The sequence below is a fragment of the Odontesthes bonariensis genome, chromosome 3 (genome assembly GCF_027942865.1).
Source record: "Odontesthes bonariensis isolate fOdoBon6 chromosome 3, fOdoBon6.hap1, whole genome shotgun sequence".
NCBI classification, from domain to species: Eukaryota; Metazoa; Chordata; class Actinopteri; order Atheriniformes; family Atherinopsidae; genus Odontesthes; species Odontesthes bonariensis.
This window is the reverse complement of record NC_134508.1, coordinates 18,788,824-18,801,355: the sequence shown is the minus strand read 5'-3', so window position 1 is coordinate 18,801,355 and position 12,532 is coordinate 18,788,824. Positions and strand designations below refer to the sequence as shown.

General features: G+C 41.2%; 1 protein-coding gene across 1 annotated transcript; it reads right to left on the bottom strand.

Annotated features, from left to right (window-relative positions):
• Positions 1-11: 11 nt before the first annotated feature.
• On the bottom strand, positions 12-8,562 carry lrrn2 (leucine rich repeat neuronal 2). Its single transcript, XM_075460734.1, has 2 exons — positions 8,275-8,562; positions 12-3,384 (listed from the first exon to the last, which is right to left on the bottom strand). The coding sequence occupies exon 2, from the start codon at positions 3,029-3,031 to the stop codon at positions 659-661; it is 2,373 nt and encodes a 790-aa protein (XP_075316849.1). The 5' UTR covers positions 3,032-3,384; positions 8,275-8,562; the 3' UTR covers positions 12-658.
• Between the last annotated feature and the right edge of the window lie 3,970 nt (positions 8,563-12,532).

The following is a 12,532-nucleotide window of genomic DNA, read 5'->3' as shown; positions in this document are numbered from 1 at the left end:
AAAACAGACAATCACTTTTAGATCACTTTTATTTTGAAACAGAATATGGGGTGTTATGTCAAGAAACTGGATGAGTATACTGTATATGCACTGCACAATGGACAACACCATCCAAGGGTAGTGAGAGCTAAGCAAAAGGGCTGTTTACATCAATCACTTTGACCTACATAGTCCAAACAAGCAGGAAGTTAATTCAGCATCAGTCATAAGGCAGATTTTCATCAGCGTGGACATAGTTTGCTTCAGTCTATAGAAACATGTAGACAGTAAACAGGAGAAATCCCTGGAGGTCTGAGCTGCTCTCTTCTGTAAATATCTGTTCTTACATTGCATCAACTTCTCTTTAGTTTCAGTCCAGTAGACATAGGCAGCTCAGCCTTTGTTTTCTTCTCCTTTGCTGACCCACTGCAGCAGGAGTATGATTGTCCAGTGTTTTTTTCCCTGGTCAGTGGATAGACATTCTTTACAACACATCTTAACACAGAGACAATGTCAATATATACTTTATGCTGTATAGAAAATAAATACAAATCTCTATCTACATCATCATCCCCAATTGCTCTCTTCTTCTTGTAAGTAGTAAAGTGTATATTTGTCATGTCGTATGCATGTTGGTTTGTAATCATCTCTTGTCTGCATTGTAAAGGGCACAATTATTTCAGCAGATCTGTCGTACCAGTTTCTCATTCTGATTTGTCTGAGTATTGTCATTTTCTTTTGACTTTTCATTGATGATCACAGTCTGAGGACCATTGATGTTGTGTTGGAGGGTATTGTGGTGCTTTACTTCGACCTCACAGGGCTCAGTGTCCCAGCCCTGGCCCGCCAGCAGCAATATAAGTGCAAGGAGCAGTAGTGTGACAGCGGTGGAAGTCAGCTGTGGATTGAGCTGCAGGCTAGGCAGAAGCTCTGGGTCATCCTTTGTCCTAAACGAGACGCACTGAGGTTTTCTGCTCTCCCTTGATCTCCGGCTAACGTGCTTGGGGCCATCGCCAATCCCTAAATGCAGACACACTCTGTAAAATGTCTCCGCCTGCAGGTGAGTCAGGTTGAAGCTCTGCGTGCCAGCAAGGATGCGTGTGGTGTATGGTGGCGTGTGGGCATCTGAGTATATCGCCTGCCAAGAAAGGCGGGTTGAGGGGAGGTTGTGTCTGCTCTGCCAGGACAAGATAGCATAGTGTTCTCCAACTTCTCTCAACTCCAACCTGGTATCTGTTCTGATTGCTTGAAATTTCTTCTGTTTTGTTGCCACCCCCTTCTTTCTATTTTTTCCTCTGCTGTGCACTCCCACAGTAACACTTCGTGTATCTGCTCCCAGTGCGTTCTCAGCAACACAAGTATACAGGCCTGCGTCTCTGGGAGTGATCTTGCTGATCTCCAAAGTTCCCTCAGGCAGAAGCTGGTAGTTTTTGAAAGGTTGGCAGGGAGTATCATCTTGAGCCTGCTGGGGAAGGACACTGGATGCAGATGAATGATTGGATACTTCAGAAGTTGTAACATTCTTGCAGAGAGCAGGAGCTGATGAACTTTTGGATGATTGGCTTCGTGATGGTCCAAGCTTCAGGCCGGAGGGGGTTACCCAGTAAAGTTCAGGCTGTGGATCTGCAAGTGCTCTGCAGTGCAAAGCTATTTTCCCCCCTTCTTGAACCCCTACATAAGAAGGAAGGGAGGTGGCAGGAATACTGGGCAGGCAGGAGGCAGACATCTCTCCTGATGATACCTCTCTCACCCTGCGTGCTCTCAATTCTGGAGGTTCCGAGCACAAGGTTGCCTGGGGCTGGATGAAACGCACCAACCGGGCTGTTTGTGTATCTTTTTTCATGTCCCTATCAGTGTGAGGATGAGATGTATCCTGAGCAGCCCAATGAAAAAGGCAGTCACATCGCAATGGGTTTGAGTGTAAGCTGACCTCTTGAAGACTTGGCAGGGAGAGCATGATATTCTGGTGCAGGGCGCTCAAAGAGTTGGAGTTGAGCATTAGACTCTCCAGCCTACTCAGCTGGATGAAAGCCTGAGGATGAATGTATGACAGACGTGGGTTATTGGTGATCTCAAGCTTGGTAAGCTCCGGGAGGTTCTCCAGGGCAGCTTTATCAATGGACACAAGCTCCTCCATGTTGTTCAGACCAAGCTCCTTCAGGTGGGTCATATCTTGGAAGTCTCCTGTATCAACCAGTTTGATGTGGTTCTTGTTGAGGTCCAGAAACTTCAGTCCTGGCACTCTCCTCAGAGCTTGAGACGGGACTTTGGACAGCAGATTGTCATAGAAGGAAAGACTTTCTAGGCTCTCGAGACCCTCCAGCGCTTTCTCAGCCAAGCCTCTTAGGCCCATTCCACCAAGCACAAGGCTCCGGAGTGATTTTAGAGCCACAAAGCCCCTCTCAGGCAGGGCCTCCACAGGGTTTCCCCCAAGCATGAGAACTTCCAAGCGAGGCAAAGCCCTGAACCACCGAGGGTCAACAGTGCTGAGTCTGTTGTTGTTGATATGAAGACGAAGAAGGGAGTCCAGACCAGCAAAGGCTCCGGATGCAATCGAATGTATGTTGTTGTGGCTGAGAAAGAGTTCTTGCAAAGCTGGAAGTGAGGAGAAGGAGGCCTCGGGGAGGTGACTGAGATGGTTTTCCTCCAAGTGTAGGGACAGCAGAGAAGGCAGGGAGGAGCCCTGAATTATGGTTCTGACACGACTGAAGCGGTTCTGGGAAAGGTCCAGGTCGGTGAGATTGGGGAGTCCATGCAGCAACGCAGTGTCTAGTGCGGACACAAGGTTACTCTGTAGACGCAGGGTGTGCGTGTTCAGGGGTATGGGCAGGGGGAGCTTGGTCAGTAGCAGGTCGCTGCAGTCCACTGTGGGAGCTTCATGGTAGACGGAATCAGGGGAGAACCATGGCTTGATCTGACACACACACCTCATTGGGCAGGAGACATGCCATGGCATTGCAGGAGGTAACGAGCCCGCAACAAGGGGCACAAACACACCACTAAACACACACAAAAGACAATGTGACTGTAGAAGCACTAAAGCCGGCCTCATAATCCTTGCGAGTCACAGAGCTGATTCAGACACGGTGAGGAAGACTTTGTTATGGAGGTGTGAGATTAATCATTTGGACCAGAGATGTGTGCACAAACTTTAACTGTCAAACAGATGGTTTTGTGTCATTACTCATGACATCATCAGGAGGTATTGGCTTTAACAGATCAAATACATTTCTCCTATTTCACTAAGCTTCTTCTACACAAAGTGTGTCTTTTTTGTGTGTTTGACAGTGGTATGAACAGAGACTATGCATTGGCTGTGGCTCGATGATGTCCTTTTTTGTCACAACATCAGTTTCACATCTTGACCACACATGGAGGACTCAGAAGTTGAGATGTTGCAGCTCACTGTTGTCAGAAAACACAAGAAAAGACAACAAAGATTTAGAGAGTAAAATAAAAGAAAGTCAACTAAATTAAAGCTGTTCAAATCTGTACTAAATTAGTCCCTTTCATGAAAGAACATGTTTATATATTCCTTCTCATCAGTTCTCAAAACATTCATAATACATTTGGATGTTGCAACTTTTGCTATTGCAAAGTCACAAAAGTTTTGAAGGATGTATTATGCAGTCTAAAAAAAAACCGTGTCAGTTACAGCATGGCCACCCACAAACGTTATTCGTTATGTAACATTCAAATAAGACCCCAAGGATCTTTTATATTTTTTGTCTTTTGCATTTAAGGCTTTAATGGGAACAACATCATGAATAGCTACTGATGGAACAATACAAACACACACACCAGAGTTACATCAGCATTTTGCAGATTTTCATATCTGGAGCGACTTAATATTCATAGAGCAAAACTATCACACCAACAGATCAGAGATATTTAGCAGCAATCAGAGCACCCTAGTAATTGGCTAAACAAAGCACACACTCTCTGTAGTGGTAAAAATACATGTGCTGTCCTCACAAACCTGTTCTCAACATCTGAATTAAATATGAAAGTCAGGCAGTAAGGCATGAAAAAAACATAGGCCAACATGCTCAATGCTATTTTTTAATTAGATTCAGCACAATGTTTTTGTTTTAATAGACCTGCATTTATGGACTTTTTGGACATCATGGTGCATAATGCACGGGTTTGAATGCAATGTCATCCATCTACAAAGTCTCCATCCTGCTGAAAATGGAGCAACATTGCAATCATCGTTATTTCAGCATAATTTAAATGACTATGTAACTTTATCATGTTGTCACACTCATGAGTGTAAATTGATGCAACAGAGAGGATTACATTCAGACTGTTAAAACCATAGAGCTAAAGGGGACTGCAGAGGTGATCCCCACCTTGCTAGAGATATCACTTCAGGTAGTTTGTCTGTCTATCAGCAGGATTATGCAAAAACCTCTAGGCTGTATTTTGTTAAATGCTGTGGAGAGGTGGGCCATTGGGAAATGAAGATCTCATTTGATTTGGATTTGGATCTGGATCTGGATCAAACTTGTTAAAACTGCGAGACAGGGCATTGGCCTCAGCAGAGCTGTGTTCTCTTCAAGTAACCCTCTAGTCTGCCTTAGGATGGAAATCATCAGTGACTCCTTTGAAATCGCAAATGTACAAATTACAATCATTGAGAAGTTTTAAAACAGAAGCAACTGGGGAATCCTCGCTCAATTCCCAGAGATGACAAAAACCATACATTGCTATCATATGTATTTTATGTAAAATAAAAACAACAGGCAAGAAAAGCCTATTTCCTGAAATTTCATGTTTGTGTCTCTGTAATCAAGTGCAAAATCTATTTAACAATTTAGGTTCTTTTCAGAAGAGATTAGGTTCAAAACTGGTACCAAGCATTTGGATTTTTTTAGGGGACAAAGCAGAGGTTTTAAAAAAAATTGTTTATGTCTTAGTTGCAACAACCTCCAGACATTCAGCCAGACTCCTCAGTGATGAAAAGAACAAGTAGTTTTGCAACAGATGCCATGAATCTCGCAGAACCCTTAACACCCTTAAACTTAACATCATGGAGTCAGTCACAACTGCACACTAAGATGGTGACACCACCTCTTATGTCACTTTGTATGCAATTAACTGACAAACTATGAATGGCATTCATCTTGAAAACAAAAATATTAATTTAAAAAACTGTAATTAGATTAATTCATGACCTTCCTTATGACCTTCCTTGACGTTTGCAGAATATTTTATCCCGCCAGCTGGTGTGCAGAAACTCTGCAAGGCTGCAGCCTCCAGGACTGACAGACCGTAATGTTAAACCTTTGAAGCCTTTGAAGTTGTTTATGTTGTTAGGGGGCGATGGGAATGCATGAAGAGATGCTTGTTAAGTTACTATCAAGGTGAGAGAAATGATAGACAGATTCTGTTTATGACATTCATGGTGAGAGGTTCAAACATAATGTGATTTAAGCAGCAAAGAGATGGTGTGGTGGGACTTTGTGATGAGTGCAGTATGTTAGTTCTATGTGTGCCCTCTGATGGTAGAAACACAAGAGCGGTTCCAACCTCCTGGGGCTCCTTTTACTCCTCTATCATCCATTTACTTTTATCTCTTTTCCCTCATCTTTTCACATGCACACACCTCTGGATTAATCATTTAAGTTTGATCTCCTCCACTTTTATCATTTGCTCTGAAAAGCTGATGGCATTTTTGGCCATTTCAGAAAGGCAGAACTCTGTGCTGATGTATGCCAGTAAAATGTTGCCTTGCAATTTGAGCAGTTCATAAAAGGAGGGTAAAAAAAATCTGTATGAGTCAGTGGCTACTTTCATAATACTCCTCAATTTGTTCAATTTGGATGGAGAATACTTTAGCTCTTAGTGGACAGTCTTACTCTGCAGACTCCTTTGACTCAGATGTTGGTGAAAGCTTTACAAAGGACAGCCCAAAAGCAAACCAATTATCCATAACAGGTCCCCTACCACACCAGGGCATGTAACATAAAAAGAAAGTTCTTGGCGCCCTTTATTCAGTGTCATAAATGGTGCAGGATGGTTGCTGCATTAAGCCAGGGTTGATTTGATCTGAAAATGTTCTTTTTGTAGTGGTTTGGAACAATTGAAAGAGAAAATTGATCAGTTGTTGCAGGATCTACAGATTTATATGTACTTATGCCAACTCCTGTATCATACGCTTCATCAAACCAGTCCATCCATTTTGTAAAGACTCATGACAATATTCCACCGTTGCATTGCTGAGACTCAGACTTAGAATGGACAGTGTGAAAAATGTTCAACATGTGGCAGAGGGAGACATATACCATCCATCCCTTTGGGTCTGAGTTGTCTGGGCAGCAGCTGAACCATAGATGCCTTGACTTCTAAAGCTCTTCAAGCTTCTCTCAGGAACACCAAGATATTCCCAAACTATCAGCGAAACAACATCATTCTTCAGCGTCTTGGTCTGCCTGGCCTTCTCTTCTGCTTGGGACATGCTCAAAGGACCTCAGCTGGTTGGCATCTGGCAGGCATCCTTAACGAATGTATCCCATGAATGGCCGAGCTTCTCAACCAATCTCCAAGGTTGTGCGCAGACATACTTTGAAGGAAACTCGGCTGCAAACTGCCTCAGTGCATGTTAGAGGTCATGGCTCAATGAAACCAACAGGACCGCATCATCTACTCAAAGCAAATATGCAGCCCTAATATTTTGACAGCTTCCTAACCAAAAACAAAACTTTTACAAGCACTGGGTACTTTTGATGGCTTTTTTTTCACAGATAGACATATCTGGTAAAAGTTTGGGACCAATGTCGTATATGGTATGTTGGTCACACTTGTCCTACTTTTATTACTGTTTCAAGCTTAGCTGAGGCCCTTATACTATTGTGTATTCATTACTGATTCACTGTCATTCCCTTCCCTGCACCCTCGGCAAACCTCCAGGAATTCAACCAATCAGAAAACGCTTCTCAGGAGGAATCTTCCCTCGAGAGAGGGCTCTTCCTCGTTCCGAATTTATTGTAAACTCTTTGAAGTGATAAAGTGTGCAAAGAAGTACCCAAGATTATGAATGAAATCAAATTACTGGAAATGATCACGTCATGTTCACTTGAACAAAATTTAAACCAGAATCCAGAAGCAGTGTGTGAAAGTCCACTCCATGATTCTGTAGCTTTGGTAGCAAACTACCAAAACTTCAACTTTTATAGAGGTGCTCACGCTTGCTGGTGATTTATTAATCAAGACCTTTTGATAAAGCCCCTGCCTGCTACCTGAACTCTGAATTATAGTTTTTCTCACACTGCTTCTCCATAGTGGTGGAATTTTTCTTAAATGGATCATGACATTTATATGTCTTATGTAGTTGTTCATCTGAGGTTGTATTTACCTAATTTTAAGACCTGGTGGAGATCAGACAATTTGTTATCCAGTTCATTTTACTTGACACACACAAAACAAAAAAATCCCAGTATGCTTGCTGTTTGGCTGTTTTGGCTCCTTATCGACTGTGAGAAGGCACAATGACACTTCTGTGAGGCTGATCAAGAAACTCATAAAACCGTCTCTTTTTAGAAAGGGAGAAAGAAAATCTATGCCTGACATGTTCAACTTGAAGGTTAATCTTTAAAGATAAACACTCCTTGGGCTGTTGCTTTTCTCCTTCTGTTCTAGATTAAGTTTAGGATTGGGCTATTTATGCTAAACTCTGTGCTCTAACAGGCAACCGTGAAGAATTTCGTGCCTTGAAACTATACAAACTATCTAGAGGTGAACTAAAACGAACAGGTCAAGTTATTTGGAAGCAATCAAATTGTTTAAATCAAACATCTTTTTATTCTTTGTCTCTTTTGACTTTGGAATCTGTGAAAAAGGCAGAAAGAGACAGATTAAAGCTAGAAAGCTGAAAGAGGGAGATGGTGAGAAATCGTCTTTTGCATAGTGTTTGTGTGGGCTGTGCAGCTACGACACAGAGAGACTGCAACAGGGCAGAATATAGAGGATTTTGAGAGCAGGAGAGCGGGATGGTATGACAGAGCTAGAGGTGCTGGATGCAGATACAAAAAGAAAAAAACAAAACACAGACGCATTGCTCTGCAGCTAAATCTGTTCCAGCATGCACACAGACGCACTCGGACACATTTATGTCTTCCAGTAGAGACCCCCTCAGCTTCTCTGTTTCAAACACAGACACCTGCTATCATTATCTTTATGTGACTGCGCATACATCCAGAGCTACATGTGTGCATGAGTGACTACATGTTTCTGTGAGTGCTGCAATGTCCTGTTAGCTTAGAAAATTCTGTCAACACATTTTCAGTATCTTACCGCAACAGAGGCATTGACTACATCTCTCTCTGTCGTTTCTTCTTTCTCCATCTGTTGTCAGTCTTTTCTTTGGAAATTCTTCACATTCCGGGGTGCTTTTTTCTCCCCTCTCCCTCTCAGCCTCTTGTTTATTTATGTCTTAAGATTCCTAAAATATCACTTCCCTGGCTCTTCCTCTCTGGTACTAAGGAGAAATTGACACAGACTGAATCTTTTCCCCCCTCTATCCCTCCAGCTAAAGAGGAGATGAGGTGTGTTCTGCAGCAGCGCTTCTCATCTCTCCTCCTCTCTTTCTATTGCCTGCCTCACTCTCTCGCTCATTCTCTTTTCCAATTTCACAAGCCAATAGAAAACCTCTTGTGTTGGTAAGAACATGCTATTCTCGCTGGATGAAAGGTTTTCTATGACTCTTGGTTGCATTTTTAGTTTTCTTCCATCACCTGCACTCTGGATTGACTATGATGCCAGGTCATACATACAGATATGGCCACAAAACAACAAGAGAGACACAGAGATATATGCAGTACTTATAGATTACTGATTAATGGGCTGTCAGGAATCAATGCTGACTTGATAATTACAAACATTGAACACAAATCGAATAATAAATCACGATTAACTATGAGCATTGATATCTTTGGGTTCTTGACTACATCTAATTATTAATAAGGCTTCAATAAACATCACTATGATGGTGTTCTCATTCACTCAGTGCACAGACCTTTCTTGAAAATATACTGAAGAAATACTCTGAGGGTATTTAGAGGGCACGCAAACTGACTTTGAGTTTCATAGTTGCAATTCTCAGTTGTTTCAACAGTCTGTGTTTCTTGATTCTCTATTTCAAAGCCAAAGTAGCTGTCAGGTCTGTATAATTCCCCACTGGCAGGCGGTGGCTAATGGTGGTAATTTATGTATGACAGATCAGCAATTTAAAATGACCGCAGACATTGAAAAGCTCTCCTAGTGACTGCAGCAGGTATGTACATTTTCAGTACCAGTGCCATATCTCTGTAAGGAATAACTCATTCCATTTATTTGGTTTTATGTTGGAAATGGGGAAAGCAGGAGATTAATCAAGGTATAACTTCTACACTGTGGGATGTTCCCGGCCTCAGCAGTTCAGCAGAAACATGATAAATAGCTTGCATGCAGTATAGTGCATAGTCCCCTGTGGGCATTAACACTTCACAGTAATATAAATGGTGTAAAATCAGAGCAGGTGGAGACTGAAATGGAGCTTGTGCAGATTGCAGCTGCATTTACAGCACCGAAGTGTATTGGAGTAACTGTGACTTGAATACCTAAATCAGGTTAATGGAGTGAAAAAAGAATGAGTGAGAAAGCTCAACAGCATGACTGAAATGTGTTAAATATTTGTCTCCAAATCACATCTAAACAGAGCCTTTACTTGTGATTTACATTGACTCAGAAAGTGTTGCTCCTCTTTTGTCCTCATAAGAACAGCTAAACAATTAAATGTTCTTTTTTTTTTTTTTTTTAGTAAACATGACCTAATGCTATCATTTTTGACATGCACTGCAGCCCTGAACTCTTGAAGACAGATACAGTATGTAGTTAGAATGCAAATGTCCAGAATTCTGGACATTATAGGAGCTGTGTATAGGATTTAGAGACTTCTAGAGGTAAAGCTGCAGATTGCAACAAAATGAATAACCATTTCCTTGTATGGGAGGAACAACAATGCTCACTAAAAATACAAAAAAAGGAAAGACCCTCTTTAGAAGCATTGTTTAGATTGTTCATTCTGGCAACTGTAGAAACATGGCAAATCAACAAGGCTGACTCTGTGGACAATGGCTTGTGCCATCTGCTGATATTTATGGATTTAAAATAATTATTTTTGGGTTGATGTTGCCTTAAAATCCTGCAATCCAACATATACTAGATTTCTGCCAGTAGTACATGATACTAATGTCCTAGGTGCTAAGTCTTTCAGATTGAGCCCATGTGTGAGTTGAGCAGGTAATTGTTGACGATTCTCATTGTGTGAGTGTAAATGATACCCCTTAAAATTATAACTCAAACCTCTAAAGATGGAGAAGCTACGGTCATTTACATGAAAATGGCAACAAAAATCTCTGATTAGAGACGACAAGACATAATTATTGGCGACATAATTATTGGCGACTGGCGATAACTGGGATAAGTCGGGGTTAAACTGGGCCAGAGCCTTCTGGGGCTCAGCCCTGGCACACATGGTTTTTCATCGTGCATATGCTTAAGTTCTCTTATCTTCAGTTAAATATATTTCAACACTTTTCTCAGGCATAAAGGCATACAATGCTCCATTTTTTTTGTGAATGCTTGCAAAAACACAGCATTCTGCCTTCACCCCTCCACCTCACTGACTCTGTGAGCTGCTGTGTTCGGGCCCTTCAAGTGTACGGGGCTCACAGCATGAGTCACAGAAGAATGCAGTAAATGAAAGAAATGGTACCTTATTTTCCTACACAGAAGTTATATTCAATCCTTTTTCTTGGTTTATGAGTTTGCACAGCAGATCTGTGACCTCAGTCACAATGTACTGCATGACAGTCATTCTGTCATGCAGTACCTGACAGAGACCGACAGCTTAGTGCAGTTGGATGGAAAAGTAGGGAGAAAAATATGGTGTTATAAACAAAGTGCAAATGAACGTCTTAAACAAGATTCAGACAGAAAAATTGTACCGTGACTTAGGTGAATGTTTTAGGCATATTTTCTCCATTAACATTTGGATTGCTGAATTAAGCTGCAACTTGTGTGCCCAGGCTGAAACCCCCCCCCAAAAAAAACCTGTTCAGCAAACCATGGGTAGGTGATGTGCAGCTATAACATTACCTAATGAAAACGAATTAAACTGCAGTCTTTGACTGTTTTTGCCTCACCTCTCACACAGAAACTAGACTTCATTTCAGAGTAGTCTTAAAAAGCGTCTTCTTACCTTTTGACTGTTTCAGAATCTTATTTCCTTCATTAAACTTCTTTTAAAGTTTTAAAGAGGTAAGCTATGTCTTTTTTTACCACATGTTCACTTTTCAAGAGTGTTCAGAACAGTATGTGATGACTGAAAATTTTTAAAAGTTTATTGTCTCTTGTGTGTGTCTTAGTGTGTCAGGATTTAAATCACTATTCTGTCCTTCAGTGGTAATTGCACCATTGTTATTGCTGATACAGAATACAAGAGAGTGTATTTACATAAAGACTTTATTTTTAGCAGCTTTGCACACTGCCAATTTTTTTTAGAATTTATCTGATTGGTCTGCAGACCAGAGGGATTTTAAACTTTGTTTTGATAATCTGTCTAAAGATAAGTGTGCCATGATGGCAAACACTTTGCAAAGGACAATTTCTCACAATTCTCTCTCTAAGTGCTAATCCATTGCATGCTTCTAAGACTCACTGTATGTTTGATCCCATATTTGTATGATCATAGATTAATCAAACAAGTCCCGTACAGATTTTCTGCAGGAATGTGAAAATAAGGGCAGTGTTAGACTATAGCTAAACTTTAGACAGTAATGATTGCTACGTACAAGTCAGAACCACAATGCAGTGTATTTGGGAAGCATGGTGATAATAATTATAATAATAACAGATGTGTTACTTTTGTTTGTTGACTTTCATTTTGGTCCACATTCAATCAAATAAAGGTGAAATAAATTATAAAAAGCCATTAACATTCTGTTTGATGTGTACTTAAATGAATTTGGATAATCTGAAATAAAATGAAATCCCAACCCAATACTGATTCAATTTTCCCAGAAGCCGACAAACACTTGCACTCATTTTTTCACGCAGGCTCATTGAAGTTGTTGAATGAAGAGCATTTGAAGAGTGGAGAGAAGTGCCTTGAAACACAGCCCCTGGTCAGTGATGAAAAATGCACCAGTTCTGATGTTGAGTCACTGATAAGTTCAGAAGTTCCTTCACAGTATGAAAACAAACAAAAACAGTACGTGGGCATGGATGTGTACTTGTGCAGCCCTGCTTGAGGCAATGTGCAGAACAGTAAGGACCAGTGGAAGTACTGTACAGTTATTTTTCTCTGTAATGTAATCTGATAGTGGCACAGAGAGAACATTTTCCGCCCAGGAAATGTTGGCGTGAGAGTTCCGTTTCAAGTCATTTCATACAGCTGTGATGTGCTGTCGTTCGGTTTTACCATTAATAGATTATTCATTTTTTTCTTTTACCTTGTGCTGTTGCGGGAAAAAGACAGATGCATTCACATCGCTCTGTGTCAGTCCGCATC